Genomic DNA, 22,666 nt, shown 5'->3' with positions numbered 1-22,666 from the left:
TAAGAAAACCCAGCTAACAGATGCTATGATAAGATACTTATCTAACTAGAAAGAGAAAATAATAATTAAAGAGTGACTTTTTGGATTTAGGATATTATGGTAGCAACTTGATTGAAATGTACAGAAGGAATAAGTGGGATTTTGGTTAGGCTGGAGAGGAGGTTTTAGCTAGTGAGAAGGTTGGCATTCTAGCTAGAGATTCATATATCATTACAATAAAAATGGTATATAGCGACACTTTTAAATATCGGTATAAGCCAAAAAAAAGTGTTGCTGGCTAAATTATCGAAACTTTTTAAAAGTGTTGCTATTTGTGGAGTCGCTAGGTATATAGCGACACTTTAAGAGTGTCGGTATAACTTAAAAAGAATGCTGCTAATTTACCAACACTTATTTAAGCATTTAGCAACCGCTCGTCGGTTGCAGCGGGGAGGAGGAGGAGAGCGAGGGGCTCTTCGTCTAGGATTTCAATGGATTGAGTGAGGGGAGAAGGAAAGATGGTGATATATTTTTCTTTTTTTTTTCGTTTTCTGTTCGTAATCGGGACCAACGGGCTGGGTGGGGTGGGTTGAGTAGAGTAACATTTTATTTTTGGTTGGATTGAGCTTTATATTTAGGTCTTCGTAGAATTTTTTTAAAAGTTTTGGTATAAATGAGACACTTACAAAAAAGTGTTTCAAAAATATGTCGCTATAACTTAATTCTGTTGTAGTGTATAGACTGCAGGTTTGAAATCATAAAGAAAGTATTTTAGCTTTGTCATGTGGATCTAAGTTTTCTTTTTAGCCTTATCAGTAGTTACTCTTAATTGGTAAGGAGCGTAGTCACAAGTTTAGCGTTCGGATTAAATTCATAAGATCGAAAAGTTTGGAGTTCGGAAAAAAAAAAAAAAAAGAAAACACAGTAATATACCGTTCATTAGTAAATTATGAATACATGATATATAAACGTACAAAATCGTTATGTAATTGCTTTAACTTTTTATTAAATTATGATAAGAGAGACTTAAAAGCACAATGGATAATTGATTTAGTATTGGTTACTGTGAAAGAATAATTTTTTTTTTATCAATATGTGTTTACGTGACAAATAATTCTGGCAATTATTTGGACACTAAAAAATTTGTAAATTATTTGCGAATTTAACAAGAAAAATTAGAGAATTTAATTTGTTACTATGATTAGGAGAATATATATATATATATATATATATATATATATATATATAGAGAGAGAGAGAGAGAGAGAGAGAGAGAGAGAGAGAGAGAGAGCAGGACTGTTGTGCTCTCAGAAGCACGGAGGCCTCTATGCTCCTGAGCCGTTTTCGATAATGGAATTTTCAAATCGACGATCGGCTCCGTAAAACTTGATCTAGCGTATTTGAAGTTTCTGGAAAATAATTTTTGCAATTTTTCGATATCATTTACCTAGCAATCGAAAGGACTCAAAATCAATAATTTTTAACGGCTGAAAATAAAAATCCTATAAAAAGTGGTGATATAGTACTAAAATTTTCGATCAGAAATATTGATCTTATTGTAGATAGTATAAAGAATTTTGTATCAAAATTTCATCTGATTTGAATACTTCTACACCGTTAAACTTGAAAACGACAGATATCAACCATTATAAATTATGAATTTTGAAACATTTCGATCACTATGTAAATGATATCAAAAAATCGCAAAAATTATTTTCTAGAAACTTCAAATGCGCTAGATCAAGTCTAACGGAGCCGATCGTCGATTCGAAAATTTCATCATAAAAAACGGCTCAGGAGCAAGGAGACTTCCGTACTCCTGAAAGTACAGCAGCCATGCTCTATATATATATATATATATATATATGCATGTTTAGAGAACACTGAAGCTAAACTCCTTTGGATTTTCCCCTAGAGCTTTCCTGGCTAGCAATAATGGCATTTGTGCTGATTTCATGATTTTAATTTGCAGTATCTCAATGAGTTGTATTCCGATTGGGCTATTTAGTTGGATTTTTCTAGTATATATCTATGTACCATGCCCCATGTTTAATGAGAAAGAGAATGGTGGGGTCTCACTCCCGCTGCTACTGAAATTCCATCCATTAAGGTATAAGAATTACTTGAACAAGACATTTTGTCGCACTTTGCGCGAAAGAGAGAGAGAAAGAACTTCCAAATCTTGCTTGCAAAGAAGAAAGAAGTGGGGACACTATTTTTCTAAATTTGTTTGTCAAAAGATCAAAGTGGTGGGGACTCTCTTTCATACTTAGTTGCATAGAAAATCAAGGGGATTTTATGTATATAATAATGGATAGCTAATAGTAGTAAACTGCCAGTCGATTCGAAAAGGATAGTTCTCTCCGTGAGAGAGTTTTTGTGAGATTCCAGATAGTTCTATATATAAAATATATAGGGCTAAATTTTTAACCCGACTTAAACATTTTGGGTAGTGGCTATGTCCAAGAGGTTAAGAGAGTTAAGCATGTTAGGATGAGAATAATCCTAGATGGATGACCCTAAGAAGCTAAGGCGTCACAATTGGTATCAGAGCCAATTATCAGTCGGAAGTGTGAGATGAGTCTCGGCTGAGCCAAGGTCGGAATGACAAGGCTAGCGAGATGAGTTTCACATCGCCTGATATTTGTGAGTCTGAACCTGACGAGAACGTATTCTATATATAAGATTTATAGGGCTAAACTCTTAATCCAGCTTAAGCATTTTGGGTGGTGACTAGATCCAAGAGTTTAAGAGAGTTAAGCGTGCTAGGACGAGAGAAGTTTTAGAATAGATGATCCCCTGGAAAGCTGGGGCGTCACAGTCTCGTAGTTTGATTTAGAATAATAGTGCAGTATGCGCCATGGAGCTCCAATTGGCTTCTAATATAGCCTAATAGGTGACTAGTAGCTAGCTAACTCTGCCCATGCCATAAGTCCACTTCCAAAAACAAGCATTAATTAATCTATTACAACAAGGCTTGTGGTGGAAAATTTTTAGCTATTGGTTTTGAGCTTTCGAAATGTGTTTCCACACCTAGAAACTAAGCATGGCCCATGCTAGGACCCTACAATCCAATTACCACCACATAGATATGCATATTGATTGTTGAGTCCATGTGGTGTACATCTATTTAGGCTTAGGGAGCTACAAGGAAGTCAATCTTATCTACACCTTACAACCTAATTTGCTAAAGGAATTTTGCATGCAAAATGTTTATTCAATGAATATTCTCCATCTTCTCATGTATTTGCAGCGTGGCCTATTATTTGTCCAATATGTGATGGGCTTGATATAGTTCCTAAATATAATTTTGCAAACTAGTATCTAACACATATATCCTACACACACTCATTCCATAATGGAGTCAAAATCAATATTAAGGGACAACTCAAATTAAGAACATGCTTAAACCACTCTAGTGTTTCTTTTACTATTCCTTATTTTTGTAGGATGCATTTTTTTTCTTTTTCAATATCATACATGTAATGCAAATAATTTATGGTATCATGCTAATGTCTTGGTTCAACTAATAGCCAATTCAATAAAGTTTTCCAATCCAATTGAATTTTTAAGGTAAAAACTTTTAGTTCCCCATACAAAGTTTTTAATTACTAAAATTGTCTGCATAAATCAATCAAAACCTTTTAGGGTCTGTTTGGGGTTGCGGTAAGTTTTGACTTAAAAAGCTGTTTGTACTAGAAGGTTTTTTGAGACTAAAAACTGATTCTGAATAAAGTAATTGTGTTTGCGAATAGTGTTTAGCTACAAAATACCAAAAGCTTTTTTATATATTTAAAAGTGATCCATAACATGTTTGGTCACAAATTTAAAAGTTATTTTGAATCACCAAATGATGAAAAAAATTATAAATGACAAATATTTATTTTTATATAATTTGTTTTAACTAAAATTGTAAGTATACGAGTTTAATACAAATGGTACATGATTGAGATCTAGTTAAAATATTAAAAACATGACAAATACAAAAAAAAAAAAAAAAAAAAAAAAAAAAAATCAGTAAGTGATATTTGTGAATTCAAGTAAAAAATACGGATCAATCTGAACATTAGAGCATATTGAGGTTATTTGTACCTAAAATTTTGATTTTATTATCTAACTTTATATTGTTAATGATTTCAAAAATTCATAAGCAACATATTAGAATTTAGTACTCTACAGTAAAAAAGATTAGAGGATATTTCAACAAACTAAGAATATTATGTTAGATTGCAAAATTTTTCATCAGAAGAAATCAAAGTTACTATTAAATTTTCATAGAATATAAATCAAAGGCATTTTAAAATTAGATAGCTAAATAAAAATTTTCAAAGTTAAGGTACTCATCTGAAAATACTTTTTGAAATTGGCGTGTTCTTAAGCTTTCTTTGCTAAATGGTGATTAAAGTAGTACATTTTGATGTAATCGCTAATAAATTTGATAAAGTATTTAATTTAATCGACTAAAAATCAATATTAAAACAAATAAAAGTCGGAGAAGTGTCGACTGAAAAAAAAAATAAATCTAAGATAGCAAATGGCCAATAGTTGAGGGGGTCTTCATGAATTTTTCTTCTTACTAATAGAACTCCTTTAATCTTTTACTAAGGATAGGATTAAATTAGTTGTAAAGTTTGAGGGTAATTTTGTTATTTTTAAAAATTTGAGAGGGTTTGGCTTGCGTAAAACACCCGTTTTGTCCGTCCCTCCAAAACACATGCACCACAAATTTAAAATTTTCTTTGCGTGTTACCAAACACAACATTAACTCCGTTTGATCTCAAAGTGCTTTTGAGGTTCCAAAATGCACTCCCAAACACACAGTACTATATCATCTATGCCGACATATAAATAGTCACCGATCGTATCTATTATATTGCAGTTGGTTAAGAGCCTGATGGTTGGTACCCATACTTCAAAATTCGAAACTTTGTTACTTTATATTTTTAACTAAATTTATTTTTAAAAAGATGAACACAGCAAATATATAGCTTGCTAAGTTCTCTCTCTAAAAGAAAAAGGGTAGAACGTGCTTTTGCTGAGAAAATGCAAGGGAGTTGCAGGAATAGGAGATTTCTATATGTCTTTATGTTCTTGTTGGCTTTTGCAAGACACCATGAAGAGATCTACAACCATGTGCACTAGATCCTCTTTTATAGTAGGGATGTATTAATGTCATGTGCCGTGATGTTTACAGTGATGGGAGATTCGTGCCCTAATAGCTAAATTCCATGTCACAAGAGCCATGGGAATCTTGTACTCTCTACGTACTTTGATTGGGGCTTAATTTGTGGCTACGTACATTTTTTGCTTTGATGAGTGGTCGTAGGCCATATCTTTGTTCTTGTTGCCTAATACTTGTTGAACATGAATGAGCATGAGATCTCATGCATGCGCATAGAGGTTGGACCTTTTCATTTATATATATATAGCATCAATAAAGTTCACCTTTTTTAAAGGAGCATCCTTGCCTTGGCCAAGATAGATGCATGACGTATCACGGCTTAATTGTAGCATCAATAAGTATAGAGTGTTTATGTGACGCCCCAACTTTCCAGGGGACCACCCATCCTAGGACTACTCCCGTCCTAACACGCTTAACTTTCTTAATCTTTTGGGCCTTGCCACCACCCAAAATGCTTAAGCCGGGTTAAGAGTTTAGCCCTATTATATCACATATATAGGGCTATCTGGGGTCTCACAATCTCCCTCCTTTAAGCTCTGACGTCCTCGTCAGGCTCAGACTCACAAGTACCAGGCGATGTGAGACTCATCTCGCTAGCCCGTCATCCAGACCCTGGCTCAGCCAAGACTCATCTCACACTTCCGGCTGGTAATTGGCTCTGATACCATCTGTGACGCCCCAACTTCCCAGAGGGTCACCCATCCTAGAACTACTCCCGTCCTAACACGCTTAACTCTCTTAACGTCTTGGGCCTTGCCACCACCCAAAATGCTTAAAGCCGGGTTAAGAGTTTAGCCCTATTATATCACATATATAGGGCTATCTGGGGTCTCACAGTTTATGAATAGATGGGTGGGTTTGTGTCATCTTTCCTCTTCTTCTTTTCTTATCTAGCATTATGTTAAGAGCCTGTTCAGTCTCGTTGTAACGACGTATTGTAATATTGTTTCTTAGTCGAATAAAAATTAATTGTATTAAATAGGAGATTCTACTTTTCTATATAGCGAAAGCTTTACAATTTCCTTTTTTGTCAAACTATCTTAAGGCCTAATGCACGAGTAATTCTGTACTTTTATGATCATCATAGTGCAACTTATTCAAGTTAACTTTACTGTTTACTAAATATTTTTAAATTTCTGAATATTGTCATGGATTGAGCTCCATGGGTGCTTAAATTCGGGCTAGTGCCCCTGACTTTGGGTTTAATACACATATTTATTTTTGCTTAATGAATGAAGCAGGTAGCTTACTACCTAATTCTCAAAAAAAAAAAAAAAAAAAAAAAAAAAAAAAAAAAAAAAAAAAAAAAAAAAACATAGCTGCTAAAGATTCTCCTAGATGTGGGGCCCTAAAGAATCAGATTTTCCTTTCAATTGTATGAAACAAAGTTAAATAATTAATTTATCTAGGGATGGGGTTGGGCCAGTACATCCATTGGGCCAATATGCCCATCCAAAAAATGACAAAAAATAGATTCTTCTTAATTTCCGGGCCATTGAGAGTAGAGATGTCAACGGGTCGGATTCCGGGCAGACTTAAACACCCGAACATGAACCCGACTTTAAATCCGAAGCCCGAATCCAAATCCGAACTCGACGGATTTTAAAAATTCATATCCAAAGCCGAATCCGACCAAAATCTAAAACCCGAAGCCGAATCCGAACCTGAAAAAATTATTTCTCTTTTCAATATTGCAAAATATATTACATTAAATCTAATTTTTTAAAATATAAATTCAAATATAACATCAAAGTTTTATATACATATTACATATAATATAAAATAAATTCAGATTCGGATCGAGTGCAGTTAAAATCCATATCCGAATTCATATCCATCAGATCTTTGTTCTTGATATGCATATTCGAAACCATATCCGTTTAGCATCAGAGAAATCCGCTCCATTTGAATTAGCATTCGGATAAAATTTTGGATATCCGTATTCATTGACATCCCTAATTGAGAGTAGTCTAGTCAACGCAAGACCCTAAAATTTTTTTAAAAAACATAACAGCTACGAATTTTATTTATCTTTTAAAAATAAATTTGGCTAAAAATATAAAATAATTAAATTATAAATTTAAGATCTCGAATACCAACTATCAAATTCTTAGCCAATTGCAGATGTTAAAATGCCGTATTAGATTTTGAAAATCTTTAATATTGTTGCGTGCGTGTGTGTGTGTGTGTTTGCTTTTTGGTTTTTTTGTATTTTTTTGGCTTTATGAGTGATGTTAAGCCTAAGGACTGACGTGAAAAGCCAATTGGACTGTTGTTTTGTTTTTTTTTTTTAAGATTTTTGAGAATTCAAAATTCTAAAGTGGGACCAAGTAAGTTTGTATTTGGTTGGTAGTAAGTAAAGCATTAATAATAATAATAATAATAATAATAATAATAATAATAATAATAATAATAGTAATACTTTTAAAAAGCAGTGTCTTTTCTTATGTTTGGTTTCGTAAGTGAATGTAAAAGTTCATTACTTTGCAAAAGTGGTTGAAAAGTGAGTTATTACTATATTTAACTCTTTTAACTTCGGTTTAAAAATTTTGAAGTCGCAAAAAATGAATAATCTATGTAAAAGATAATATTTGATCTTTACTTTATTTTTTTTAGATTTTTTTAAGTTTAAATTTATTTTAACTTTTGAATTATGTTCAAATTTTAAATATCTTTAAATCTAAACCAATCAAAATTATTTAAATAATTGGATTCAAAATATGAAATATATAAAACGTTTTAAAAATAACTTGAAAGTGTAAATTCGGAGGCCTAAACAATTAAATTTGAGTCGCAAACTCGGTCAGAACGACTTTATGGTTGAACGCGTAGATCTCAAAAAGTATATTTTTATATTGGGTTACATGCTAAAGATAGACACCAGAACGAAAAGTTATGACAGTGTAAATAATCTTTTGAACCGTTTATAAAAATTGCCAAACTCAACCGATTTTTCATCCCTTGGTTAGGTCATGCATTTCCATGAATTCTAACGTAAAATTAGCTGCGTAAAATTCTTTATTCAAATTTAATTCTACTTGTTGGAAATAATAGGCAGCGAAAACTTACAAACCGGATAGCCAACGTATCCGGGAGCTCGAATCGGATCGGATTACTTGTTTTACAAGCCTTCTTGGATCGTCCTTGTCTCGATGCTTCTGGATCTCCCACGTTTCTCGCCTTCTCCCACGCGTACGCCTTACGCCACGGATCGGTTGCGGATCTGATGCGACGGATGTTAATCGAAGAGGGCTACCAGAGTCCTCTTCTATGTCCACACTCCAAAACCCCGAGAACGTAGGTGGAAATCCCAAAGAGGAAGAAGAGAGAGAATAATGGAATATTAAATTAATTCGAATATCAATTTTCTCAGATGGGAGAAACAAGGGGACGTATATATAGAATAACGGAACCCCTAAATATCCTGAATCTCACAAAGAGATTAGGATAAGAACTAGGATATGATAGATATCCTCTAGTGGATATGTTTCTTAACTGATAAGAAACATATAATTTATTATTATCCTAAACCTATTAGGATAAGTCCTAACCCACATCCTAAATGGATCGGGTTAAATTAAAACCCGCCAATGTGGACATACCACATGGCTACACTACTTTTAGTTTTTAAATTCAAGCTTGTTTTCAAATATTTAAATTTAAATTTGAATCAAATTAATTTTAGCTATGAACTTCAATTTGAAATTTGGATTCAAATTGTGAATTCAAGTATATATTTTATATTTGAATTCATATAATAATTTCACAAAGATAACGACTGTTACTAATAGTTCACTTATAGAATTTAACTTTAGAGGTATATTTGAAATAGCTTGAAACGTTAAAAAAATATTTTTTATAGTAGTCATATACGAGGGGCAAATAAAAAAGTTGAAAATTTTTTAGGAGCATATAAATTATTACTGTTTAATTTTACATATGATGCAATTTATCTTATTATGGTTAAATAATTTGGAGATAGGTTATAATTTTTGTGAGACTTCAGATCTATAGTACTATATATAATATATAATATGAGTAAAACTGTTAATCCGGCTTAAACATTTTGGGTGATAGCTTAGACCCAAGAGGTTAAGAAAGTTAAGCGTGCTAGTACGAAAATAGTTCTAGAATGAATGACCCACTGGGAAGTTGGGGCATCACAATTTTCTTGTCTGATTATTTTATCACTTGTATCACTTTTGTCTCCCGAGACTCTTCCAGTTCTATGTGACGGATAATCTAAACAAATTGATGACTTGAGAGCAGAATTTGGACGGAAGGGATTGATTTCTTTGAATAGATTATGGGGCACGGTTCAGTCCATTAGTACTAGTAAGTAGTAAGTAATTAGACTCAAAGCATCAGTCCAGTCCAAATATTTGACTCTTTAATTAATAAAATGCTTGGTTCATATATATCCAATCCAGTATAATCTCTTTTCAATCCAATATTGATCTATTGGGTATTACAAACTCTTCCCATTTTAGAGACTCAGGGCCCATGTTCTCAGGTCAAATATGTTAGCCTAGTTAGGATTACGTCGTGTGCCATTAAGTGACAAAAATGTGGAGATGGAAACTATAGATTATCTGGAATTGGCGGGTTGAACCGGCTATTATATCATATTTGTCATAATATTCATAAATGAATAGAAACGATTCGAAAATAATTTTAATAAATATTTCAAGACCTTTTCTCATAAAAAAATATATTAGTTTTGTGTTTTGTATAATCAAGCTATATTTTTTGATTTTGCAGACTCAAGCCAATTTTTTAGAAGTACGATCAAAATGCTCCTCTCTTCTCTTGTCTTTTGTAACGTCCCAATAGTCTCACATCGGGTGGAAAACTGATTCTTATTAGAATATATGAGACCTACGCGTCAATAATAATAACCGGACTTAAATATTTTGGGCCAGTGATTTAGACCCAATAAGTTATTGTTGATAGGGGGTCGGGTCATTGCACCTTGCTTGTTGTTATTGTTGGTTGTCTCGTCTCCTCTGCCGTGATGCCATTGTCACCAACGTCATCGTCGAAGGCAGAGGCGGCTGCAGGGTCAATAACCCAGAAGAACATTGTCTTGATGGCAGCAGTGGCGGCGGCGCTCATGGCGGGGAGTGAAGACATGAAGGGGTGCCAGTGATGGTAGAGGAGGAAATGAGAGGAAGGAGAAAAGAGAACCAAAGGACGTCAAAATTATGAAATATTATAATATACTGTCAAATAGTACAACATATAATTAAATAGTGTAATATTATAATATTTTATTCGCTTTAATGAGAAAGAATCAAAAAAATAAATAAAAAAAAAGAAGACAAATAAGAAGGACATTGACGCCTCCTTCCTCTCCCTTCTCCTCTTTCCTCTTCCTCCCTCCGCTCCTCCAGCTCTGGCCGGCACCCTGTCGTGCCTCGTCGTCTTGAACTGCACTAGTACCCACGCCCTCATCTCTGCGATCAGTGCCACATTCGAACCCTCATCGTCCTCGTCGACGGCAAAAGAGAAGTAGGGAGTTTAGTGTAGGAGCATTGCAGTGATCGATGTTGGGGCAATGGAGGAGGAGAAAGAGAGAGAAGAGAGAAAATATACAGAAGTATTTTGAACAGTTTTTTAGAAATCTATGCAAAATCGAAAAACAGTCTGATTTTACAAAAATGTTAATAAATTTTTTATACAAAAAGGCAATATTTCAAAGAAAACAAAATAATAAACAAAGAAGGTTAAAATATTCTAACCATATGAACTGTGGGCAACTGGGCATCTTGAAATTGCTACGTAAAATTTGAAAGTTTTGATTTGGTATTACCTCATAATTCTACATCTCTCAATCAGATTTGTCAAAACTATTAATGTTACATTTTATTAGATTTACAAATATTTCATTAACAGATAACAAACATCATTAAAATTTGGTAAAAATTAATGTCCATAAATTATTTGAACTATTGACCATTTTGAGTCGAATATTCAACATTTCAAAATTTTGATTAACTATCCAACTTTTCAAGGTAAAAGCATACTAATTTAAACCTGTGAAGATAACCAATATATTCAAAGTTTGAATTCAAAGTGTTCTCAACTTATTCGAATCAAACAAATTGAAAAGTTGGACGGTAAACTCAAAATTTTTAAAGATCGAAATAGCAGACTCAAAATGATCAGGCAAGTTCCGTACTTTTTACCTTAAATTTTGATAGTATAATATTGAGACTACAAAGTATAATTAAATATCACATCCGTAGAGTAAGACACTGCTTGTGATGGACGAGATTCAATAAAATTACTTTGTCAATACTAAAAATGTCTCTATTAATACCATATATTACTCATACCAGAAACTAAAGTTACATACCAAATTAAAATTTTTAAGCACATGCAACAATTGCACTTGATACTTACATACTACACATGATTTTCACTAAACTGATCTTGTTACAAGTAAATAAATATACAAAAAAGTCCCTACAAAATACGTAGCCCTCTTGAGTGACCTTCCTAGGCACCCTGATCTAGAGTTACTTCGCTCCTGTATACTTGCACCTGAAAACTGCCGCCGTCGACGTCTCAATCGAACCGTCGGAGCACATGCTGCGGTGCAGTCGTTCCCCGCCGGCGCCCCCCAGACGGTCGATATCGCATGCAGTCCCCGCGGGATGGTTTCAATGTATCTGCTCTGTCGAGATCTTTGTTGGGCTGTGAGGTTCCGCAGTGGCCATGGGATGGTTGCGTCCATATTTAATTTCCCTCTCGCGCCGAGTGAATGGTTTTTCGGGTTGTGATAATTTATGGAAACTCTTGTGAATGGTTTTTAGGGGTTGTGATAAGTTATGGAAACTCCTTTTTGTCTTTGTGAAAGGGTGCCATGGGATGGTTGCTTCTTTGTTGTAGTTTTAAAGCATGCATCCTTTGATTTGTATGTTTTAATGATAATTCGGCCGAGCAAGGAGAAACAGTTTCAATTTCAGTAAATTTATAGAGGGTTACCTCATTTGGCGATTCTATGTGGTGACAGGATTTAACGTTTAATTTAGTTATGTGGTGGTAAAAATAAGGTTTAATTTAGTTAGTTATGTGGTGGTAAAAATTATTATTTTAATACTATAAAATATTTAAAAAGCCCAGAAGTACTTTGTTTTTTTTGTAATTACATAGTTTTCCGATGATGGTTGCAACACTAATTTTATAGTACAAAAAAATTTATATTGAAATTTTTTGGATATTTTACAGTACTAGTATCACGTAAAAAAGTAAAGATATATCCTATACTCCACCCTTTCAAAAATAAAGTTTTCTCCACTAACCGGTCACGTAATATGACTAGCAACTTCCTATCCTTGGATAGATTGAGAGTAGAATATACATCTATTTTTGAGTTTACATGTAACGTGCGTGCAATTAATGCACACTTCGCATTAAAATAATTAAAATTTTAAAAACAATTTTATTTAAAATTTTACAAAATAATTTAGTTTTAAATTTTAATTAATAGAATTTGATTATGCATGTAAAAATAATAATTTTGACTTTTTTCACGAATTTTATGGATTTTCACTATCCTCGCTCTCTTCGTTTCACTTTTTCCGCACGTTCTCTGGATACGGGAGGCGCTTGCAGCCAATCCACACGTCTTCATGCAGGGGGAGAAGACAATGCGAAGTTTACAACCGAGAGGATTTTATCCGAATCCGAACCTAAAAACAGGTCGAAGTCGAATTTATCTGATGTTGAACGAATATTATTTCAATACAGTCAGATACAAATTTTGATTTATCCGACCCAAATCCAAACCTCGACGCAAACCCAAACCCAAATTTATTTTATATTAATTAAATTTATATATTAAAAAAATATAGATTTTAATATAGCATGTTTCAAAATATGACACAGAATAATTTCGAGTTGGGAATTTCGGATTCGGATTTTGAATTTTTAATCGAGTTAGATTTTGGATGTGAACTTTCAAAACCCGTCAAATTTGGTGGCCGGGTTCGGATTTGGATTTTCTAAAAATTCACCCAAAATCCAACCTCAGTTTTAAAACTCAAACATAATCTGCTAAACTAATTGTGTTGAAACCCTAATTCAGTAATTGAACATATGGGGGATGGCTGATGCTCAAAGCCCACAGTTCTTATCCCAATGTTAAACAGATAAGGACCAATGCCATTCACCTGAGCCTCCAAGATTCCACACTAATCTCACTCGGCATCACATGCTACAGGTAACACACAAAATCATCATAATTTTAAAGCACAAGTTCTATGACACTGACCACGCAGTTCCAATACCAGTGAAGTTCCCTATAAAGCGTAAGTTGACAAAGAGCAAAACAAGCATAAAATGAATAACCCTACCTCCTAATGCTAGCTTTGACTGAATTAACTCCTATTCACATAGCATGCGACGAAATCAATGTCCTTTATACAGAATTTTTTTGCTCAAAAAGGAGGAAAACAAGATTAAGGGACCCCATGAAGTATTAAATGAAGCTGATACCGAAATGAATCGTCGTCAACCCAAAATGCTAGGACAAATTTCCAATTGTCAATCACCAAGGGATCTTATGGCATAGCTGATAACTCAAACAGGAATTGTGATGCCCTTGCTAGTTATACAGTCGAGGATATCATTAAGAGCTTGGCATAGACCGACAATCTGCAAAAGATTTGCAGGGAAAAGAAATGAGACATAGATTAAGAAGGTTAAGTCAATATATACTGATGAACATCGTGTGTTTAGAGGATAATTAGTGACCCTTCAAGTGTTCCAGTGATTATCATACTCTCCGTATTCTCATATTTTAACAAGTTGTTAGTAGCTTTTTAATGGGAAAAAGGTGGTGTACTTAATCCCAGTTTCACTAATGATGAGCCAGCAGTAAGGAAAAATGGACTCACTTGCTGATCCCATTGCTGTAACTCTTCCATGTCATCCTCAAAATGTATAACAGCTTCAACCTGAACAATAACATTCAACTAACTGTTACAGAAGTAGCAACGAAAATGAGAAGGATGAGTATGTGAGCCAAATTGATTTGATTTGTTACACAAAGATTTCAATTGTACTTTCCTATCTTTACAGCATCCCTATCTCAATGCAGATAAGGTAGACATGTCCATGCATACATATCAAAGCCTGTTGAACTTTCCTGTTCCACGAATATGTGCAGCAATGATTTCTTTGAGCTTAATACAAGGCATACGTACAACGAGTCATCCACTCCTTCGATCTAGTAACAAATTACTAGTGCACTATAGTTAGAAATTAATCCAATGCTTTATCTTGTTTAATATTCGCCTATTTCCTATTGTATTAATACAATCCTAAGTCGGAGATTAGATTGCCAGTTGCGTTAATACTTAATATACATTGTCAGATTTCACCTATGAATCCTAAATTTCATCTGTGAATTCCTGTCGTACAATTAAGTGTTTATTTCCATGTTTGTTGGAGTCTCATGGCATCATTGAACATCCTTTGCCTCATTGCATATTAATTACAAACTACAAGATAGTTCATACTTTCGATCTATTCTTCTCAAAATATCTTTACGGATTATCGGATAACTTATTCATGTCCCACTATATGAGAAAATATATAAGTTTTACTTGTTCAATATTCACGCATGTTTTTCTCTCAGGGAAAAAAGAAAACCAAAAATTCACCCATGTTATCATATTTCTCACCAAAACCAAAACATAGACAACAATTATGTTTGCGGACATTGCCGAGGGTGACTCTAAATAACATAGTAACAAGAAGAGAAAACGAATGAATTATACCTGATCAATTGAACCCCTCATTCTGTCCTCATAGATCATCCGAGAGGCTATCTTTTCAGCCTACCAAATGTTGCCAAGCACGTCAAATTAGTACAATGTGTCCTCTCAGGCCAAATTCATCATGATGATATTAATTACTAAAAAAATTACGAGATTTGCCAAAAAAGAATCCACAAGACTCATAAAAGTATATGGTGCATCAAACACTGCTATGCATTAAAATTCAAGAGAAGCACTAAAGATTTCTCAACTCCTAAGAGTGAACAGGATGGTTATAGAAGACAAGAACATAAATCAAAGAAATTATAGATCCCTATAATAAAAAGAACATTATTCTCCTTTAGAAACAATTTAAGCTGATTGGACTACATAAATTTCCTAAAATGATTGCGCCCTTTTGGCATTGCATACAAAGGATAAATTGAGATTCAATCCTTGTCTACTAGATGTTTCAATTACTTTCATTGTTAATACATCCTTCCTTGTAAACTTTAGCATCTAATACTGGATGCTTGCTATTTGACAACAAGATCGCCTATGACTACACTACTGATTAAGAGTGCAAGAAACCAAAAGCCCAGCTTCCTACGGACTAACTTTTAGTTAAAGCAGCAGTTCCATGTAAGACTACCTGCAATATCTCCTCTTATCAAACTCCAAACATCCCCCCCAACCTTTTCCACCTGATTGCTTTTTATGCTATCTTTTAGTACAAATTTCTTTTCTCTCTTCGAGAAAGAACTTATAAAGGAATAGCTATGCTTGAGTGTATTTCTGGGTTTAAAATGAAGAGGACCGCCATAACTATGAGAATTGAATGTGGAAATCAGATGGAATTCATCATCCTACAACTCTTTCTTCATTTTAGATCCTCCAAGTAAAGCAGATACTGAGAAAAAAATTTTCCCTACATGGTCTTGGACTGAAACTAGGATGAAGAAAACAACCAGAATTATGGAAAAATTGGAACCATTGGACTGCAGTTGGATTTGATTCATAAATGAGAACACGGTAGAGGAATTTATTCCACAACTGATCAGCATTAACTCACCACCTCAAAATGACAGCAAACAGTAGCATGCAGTTAAAATCTCTGATGTAAACAAACAAATTCTCAGCACCAATAAATTATATTAAGCAAAAAACAGTACTCCAGCTAAAAAATTCAGCCTGACGAAAACAAACATTTTATATGCAAACATATCTGTAAGAAATGTACCTTTTCAGGAGGGATACCCAGTAAAGTTCCCAATTCGTCAAAACTGATAGAACAAGAAATATTTATCAAACGACAACCACAAAAAAAAGATAGCAAAGAAAATAATAACTTATTTCCAAACCTTATGTTGGTATAAAGTTTACTAGCACTCAGAAGATTATGCTCGATCATTGCCCGGTCAAGCACAGTGAAATTATCTGGTAACAGTGCTTTCTGTTGGAGAAAAGACAATCTTTTTAACTACAGACATGAAGAACGGTATAGAACAGAAGGGCAAGGAAGCAGAAAAAGCTCACCTGGTGTGCTTTCAATTCCTGAGCAAATGCATCAATTTCTGGTTTTCGTAAAATCCTTTCAAGGTAAACCTGAAATATTGAATTGATCAAACCTTGTCAAGAAAAAAATACTCATCAAAATAAAAGCCTCGAATGTGAAAGACAATGTTGCTAACCTTTTGCAATATGGGATATATCTTCAATTTTGAGCATCTTTCATCCTAATAACAGAAGTCCCAAATTAGGATACGTACAAATAAATTAAAAAGTACCTACTTTGCATAGTTTTAAAGGTCCAAGGGGCACCGAGGCAAAAGGCACGAGGTGAACTCGTAAGAAAAGTAAGATGCACATTTACACTAATTTTCAGAACGATATACTCAATTAAAGACCTATATTAGCAGTATAAACATATCACAAGTAAGATTTGAAAAATTAATAAACCTTTGAACTAAATTATCACAATAAACAAATCACTGTAGTGATGCAAATCGATATATCAAGCTACCACGAATTACACAAAGCATGAATCTTAGCTATTACATAGACATAGAAATCTGCATCAAACATTTTTAAATTCATTTATATAAACATCCCAAACCAACTTTTGCAACTCAGAAGCCCACATCTCAGCTAGGCCCTGAAACTAAGCCCGCACCAGGTTTGATGCTTTGAGCCTAGGTAACAAAGAGCACATCTCATTCAAAGCACAAGTCTCGGCCTTGAGCCAATGTGGCCAAGCATGTGCCTAAGACACAGAACCAGTAGATTAACAAGTCAATAAAAGGGTAAAGGCTTTACAATACATCTGAGTGTATTAAGTACAAAAGAAAGGCTCAATAATCTCACATTTTTACTTCACACAAATGTCTGGAATTTCAGGCATCCGCAAATAAACACATACATATACAAACTTCTTCGCATACTACATTAACAATGTGCAATAACTAGTAGAAATACCTTGTACAAGGTAGCAAGTACACGAGAACGTTGGGGACCAGCAGCAGCCAATATTGTGCAAGTCACAGCAGAACTGAGAGCTTGCTCCAGTGCATCCTCATCAATCTCCCTGGTAACATGCATCTAATATCATTCTAAATGAAAAAAGTACCAACGGCTTTTAATGAAGGGTTTATGAGTTGTGATTTTCACCAACTCCTAACAACAGATTCGGATGGATCAAAATAAACAAAGCCATAACATGACATAAGAAGACTAATAGATCCTTGCCATTATGGCAATAAATGAAGAATTGACAATTTGAAATATAATAAATGCAAATCCAGTATAGGAATCAAAACATACAAGGATACAAGTTCCAAAAAAATTGAAAAAATAAACCAAAAATAAAGCTGCTAAATGAGAATGATAATCTTGCTGATAAATTGCAGCTTAGACAACATTACATTTTAAAAAACCAAAATTATAGCAGAGAGTGCAACAATGACATTTATGCAGACAAAACCATCTTTTAAGGGTAGACACAAAAACATTTTACAAAAACAATCATAAAGAAGGGCTGGTTAAACAGAACGAAGCAATAACTACTTGGCCAGAATGTTAGGTAGTTAGAATACTGATCTCATCACCAATGAAAATTTGCTAGTAGAATCAAAGAGACTTACTCATCTCCAATTTGGCGTTTCTCAATCTGAGAAATGTCATAATAACGAAGTGCAGCTTCCAGAAATTTCCGCTTTAAATCTAATATCCTTGCATAGCAAACCTTAAAAGCATATAAATTACTATCTTCAGCAGAGAATTTGAGCATGCTTTGAAGCATAAACAAGCAACTATTAATAGAGTGACTACCTTATATTGTAGATTTAGAACCTCGTGCTGACTGGTGCTAACCAAGAAAGATGCCTTATTGATGAAAACCTCAGCATTCACTGCATCATCATCCTGATAGCCGAACCATGTGTGTGAGCAATTTGGCAAGCAATTATCAAGTTGAAGAAAAATATTTAACCAACCTCAAGATAGAGACGAGCAATATGGACACACTTGGATAGCTTGTATGCGTCATCAAGCATCCTAAGAAGAACCAAATATTAGAGTTCCTAGCGAGGCAGACACAAAAGAACAAAATCAAACAGTTAGATAAGAATCAGGATCAGAAAATCCAAATCTACCTAATTCCAGATTCTAAATCAATCCCACTTAGCATCTGCGCTGCTTTTGACCACTGCTGCTCAGACTCATATAGCTCAGCTAGCTTCTCCCTAATGACTGAGACCTGAAATACAAGCCAGTTAAAGTGTACACAGTTTGGGATATGCCACTCCATTCTAGCCATTCTATTATCTACTAAATAGTTAGAACATATAAAGGAAATGAAACTGAAGATAACAACTGGAAGTGTACACAGTTAAAGCGTGCTCAGATTCATAATCTTTAGATGATTAACGGAAGTTTTAAATATGTCTAAACTAGTTTTCAATAAATACATTGTCACAATAGAAGTAACAACATGGATGAGTACCTCTTGGTTCCTCTATAGGTTTGTGGCCTTTGAGCACTTGAGTTTTGGCAATTGACTGAGGTTATCACAAGATTAGACACAAATTTGCTTGATACTTCTCACATTCACTATGAGTCTATGTAACCATATAACAATATATTCTATAATTTTATATCGTGATTAAACCCTAGTTAAGTTAGAAACTTACGAAAGTATTACTGGAAGTAGAAACAATGAAACCTCAAAAGGTTCTGTGGGAAAACATCAGACTTATGCTATCTACTGCTATATTCTGTTTTTTTTAATTCTCTCTTTAAGGAACTTGTTTCTTTGTATGGCAAGTTAATTTAACTTTAGCCTTCACATAGCTAGACCATTTATGGATTCATATTTGAAGCGTACAACAAGTATAATTGAAGCATACAGGAAGGATACCCACAAATTCATAAGGGCTACTTAAGAGCACTACAACCAGTTTGAATTTAGATATCACCATTGATGTGATAAACCTGTTTTTTTTCATAGGATAGTGAATGATAAATATCATTATTTTCAATAAACCATACAAATAGCAGAAACCAACTAACTATGACCCGGTAAAATTGGGCGTATGAGCTCCATTGCAGCAGTATATAAATAATAGAAAATTTGGTTTTCAAAATTCTTTCCTAGATAAGCCATCTGTGTTACCCAATCCCGGTATTCCAGACAATTTGTCAAACATATAAGAAAAGGAAATATGACAAGATTAAGAAGTAAGACCTGTTCCTCGAAAGAGACCACCCTAGGCTGAATCTGTTTTAAGGCATAGTGTGCAATCTCCTTCTGCGCGTCAGCATCCAACCTCCCCAGCTCCTGTGCAAAGCTCTGAAGCAACTGCCGCGACACAACAAGTGGAACCTCGTCGGAGACCACTACAACCCAAACAAATAAGGGGTTTAATTACCCAAATAACAAAAAAGGTAAAAAATGTATGGAGATTCCCCCCAACCATCAGTTATTTTGAAATGATCATCTCAACTCAATTTTTTTTTTTTTTTACTAGCACCCTGTTAAGTTTTGATTTTCCAGGATTAATTAAGAGACTTTAGTCACATAAATTGGGTATTCTAGCAAATTCGTTGTTTTTTTAACTGACACTGCCTAAAATTTTTTATTTTTTTGGAATTTGAAAAATTTTAGTCCATGCATATTACAAATTCGCCGATGATTCCATCACATTTCCTATATTTAGTCACTTTTTAGCAAATAAAACTTGAAAAAATAATAGCTTATAGGCTAATAGCTACTAGAGTCACTAAATTCAACAAATCTGAATAACTAACTAGAATAACTTAAGTCAATAAAAAAGTATAGTTGGGTGGTCCATTTCAAAATGTCCTCTAGTTTAAAGGGCCCCCATACATTTTACCAAACAAAAAGCTACAATGAGTAAACCCTAATTGAGGAAGATTCTCTCAAATTTAATAGCTTTAATCACTTTAGGGCCATTAAGTTGAACAAAATTTTACAACTTTAACCAACTGGAACAACTTAGATCAACAAAAGAGTAAAGTCCATTTCAAAATGTCCTATAGTGAGTGGGTTGCCAAACATTTTAACCTAACAAGAAGTTACAATGCGTAAACCCTAATTGATGAGGATTCTACCAAATTAAACAGTTTTTAATCACTTTCTAGCAATTAAAACCAGAACAACAAACAGCAAATAGCTAATAGAGACAACAGATTCAACAAAATTCTCAAATTAGCCAACTAGAATAACTCAAATCAATCAAAGAAGTGTAAAGTCGAGGGATCCATTTCGAAATGTCCTACAGTTGAGGGGCGTCCCCGTATATTTCCACCTACAACAAAAAGCTACAGTAAACAAACCCTAATTGCGGAGGAGGAGGGCGAAGGGCGGGGGAGAGAGAGAGAGGGTTTTACTGTGGTCGATGAAGCGCTTCGCCTGGGCGATGTCGGTGGGGGAGGAGGAGAGGACGGAGGCGAGGATGAGGCGGTACTGCTCGATCTTCTGGCGCTGGTCCGCGATCGACGACGCGCTCGCGAGGGCGCTCTCCATGGCCGCGCCGCGCTTCTCCGAAACGCGGAAGCGCTAGGGTTTTTGGGCTGGTATCGGCTCCTCGGCGGAGCTCGAAGAAGAGGAGGGTGAGAGAGGGGGCTTTAGCTCCGGTTCTTGTGGATTTGTTTTTTTGTTAGAGGAAACAACTTATCTCAACTATTCGCCATTTTAATTTGAGTATCTATTTATTTTTTTTTAATTTAACTTTACAATCTAATCTTTCAATGTATTTAATTTAAAATTTTAAATATATTATTTATTTTATAAATTTAGTTAATATAGTTTATAAATTTTTACGATAGTAAATTCATGAGGTCTTGTTTAATTTATATATATTTGATAAATACGGAGTATGACCAAATATTTAGAATAAAATATTATATTCAGCTATTTAAGGCTCTAAGTTATTATTTTACAATAAGATAAATTACCTCGTAAGTAAAATATGCTGTTCTACCAAATTAATTTGAATAGCAAAATCTCTGAAGAAACAAAAAACAAAAAATTAAACTTCTTATTTAAAAGTTTTATTTTTGGAGTATACTCCGTATTTCCGACATCCAAAACCTTAAAGTGGGGATGTCAAACGAGCCGAATCATGTGCGAGATGGTGCGGCTCGTGTAAACGAGCAAATCACCGCTAGTCTAAGATTGTTAAGGTATCAAGTTGAAAAATTCATGTTCATACTTTGACTTAATATCGTTATTAAACGAGTTGAATTTATCACACTGGCTTACGAATAACAAGTTAAAGAATTAGAAATATTATACTATATATTATATATATATATATATATATATTGATGATATATATAATAAATTTGCGAGATCTTACTTATTGGACTTTGATCTAATGGTTGAATTTTACATATAAATAAGCATTTTTATAATTGAGTTGGCTTTATATTTAGATTGGGCTAAAAATCAAACAATAAAAATTTTGTATTATATATATAATTATTTAATTATATATATAAATATAAAATATATGTATCAAGTTGTTATGAAGTCGAAAGAGCGAGCCGACCCAGATCATACTCGGCTCGTCTACTAAACAAAAATTCAAGAGCGGTGCTATTTATATATTCTATTCCGGCTTATATTATACATCTATCTTTCAAATTCAAGGTAAAAAAAAAAGCTTTGTTTTTACTGCTAAAAATTAAAAAGATTTGTAAGCCCTATAATGGGGAAATGTAAACACCTTGTCAGGGTTTTTTTTTTTTTTTTTCCTCACCCATTTCATTTTAGCATAAATGTACAATATATATTAACTATTCTGATCCAATCCGGTCTATAGACATCTCTAATAACTTCGCTTAAGGAGAAGACGAACGAAACTATTTGATAAAGCTTAGTTAGTTTAATTATCAAAATTAAAAGTTTAGAGGATTTAAGTTGAAAAAGATTAAAATTTAGGAAACATTTATGCATTTATTTCGAAGTCAAAAGTACTAAACTAAGAGCTGGTGCTTTTAGGAGTCCCACCTCCACTTCCGATAAATCTTGACCGGAGAGTTTCTCAACGACGCATCCACCACCACGTATTAATTTTGTCTTCATCCAATAATTCTTTTCGAATATTTTTGAATGCTAAAATTTTTTTCAAAAAAATTGAACTCCAGAAAAAAGAATTATAGTTCTTGAATATAGATAAATAAAGTGATATAGGATAATGATTTGGAGTTCTTCAAT

The 22,666-nt window shown here is 33.9% G+C and overlaps 1 protein-coding gene across 2 annotated transcripts; it reads right to left on the bottom strand.

The window, feature by feature from the left end:
• LOC109721455 (COP9 signalosome complex subunit 4) lies at positions 13,390-21,121 on the bottom strand. Of its 2 annotated transcripts, XM_020249108.1 has the most exons (14): positions 20,836-21,119; positions 19,670-19,821; positions 18,579-18,682; positions 18,420-18,480; positions 18,256-18,348; positions 18,069-18,169; positions 17,404-17,512; positions 16,620-16,664; positions 16,465-16,533; positions 16,290-16,381; positions 16,169-16,211; positions 14,950-15,009; positions 14,065-14,124; positions 13,390-13,822 (listed from the first exon to the last, which is right to left on the bottom strand). In XM_020249108.1, exons 1-14 carry the CDS (start codon positions 20,969-20,971, stop codon positions 13,748-13,750), a joined length of 1,200 nt encoding a protein of 399 aa, XP_020104697.1. In that variant the 5' UTR covers positions 20,972-21,119; the 3' UTR covers positions 13,390-13,747. The 2 variants fall into 2 exon arrangements, with proteins under 2 accessions (XP_020104697.1, XP_020104698.1); XM_020249109.1 differs by lacking the exons at positions 13,390-13,822; positions 14,065-14,124 and adding an exon at positions 14,142-14,315 and having other exon boundaries at positions 20,836-21,121.

The sequence above is a fragment of the Ananas comosus genome, linkage group 15 (assembly GCF_001540865.1).
Source record: "Ananas comosus cultivar F153 linkage group 15, ASM154086v1, whole genome shotgun sequence".
Lineage (NCBI taxonomy): Eukaryota > Viridiplantae > Streptophyta > Magnoliopsida > Poales > Bromeliaceae > Ananas > Ananas comosus.
The sequence above is the reverse complement of the archived record's forward strand: the minus strand, read 5'-3'. Positions and strand labels throughout refer to the sequence as shown.

Excerpts from the sequence above, each read along its gene's own strand:
- LOC109721455 (XM_020249108.1), bottom strand. The coding sequence starts at position 20,971 with ATGGAGAGCGCCCTCGCGAGCGCGTCGTCGATCGCGGACCAGCGCCAG. Across the intron at positions 14,125-14,949 it reads TGAGGGGTTCAATTGATCAG|GTTGAAGCTGTTATACATTT; the intron begins GTATAATTCATT and ends GTTATTGTTCAG. Across the intron at positions 13,823-14,064 it reads TACAGCAATGGGATCAGCAA|ATTGTCGGTCTATGCCAAGC; the intron begins GTGAGTCCATTT and ends AATCTTTTGCAG.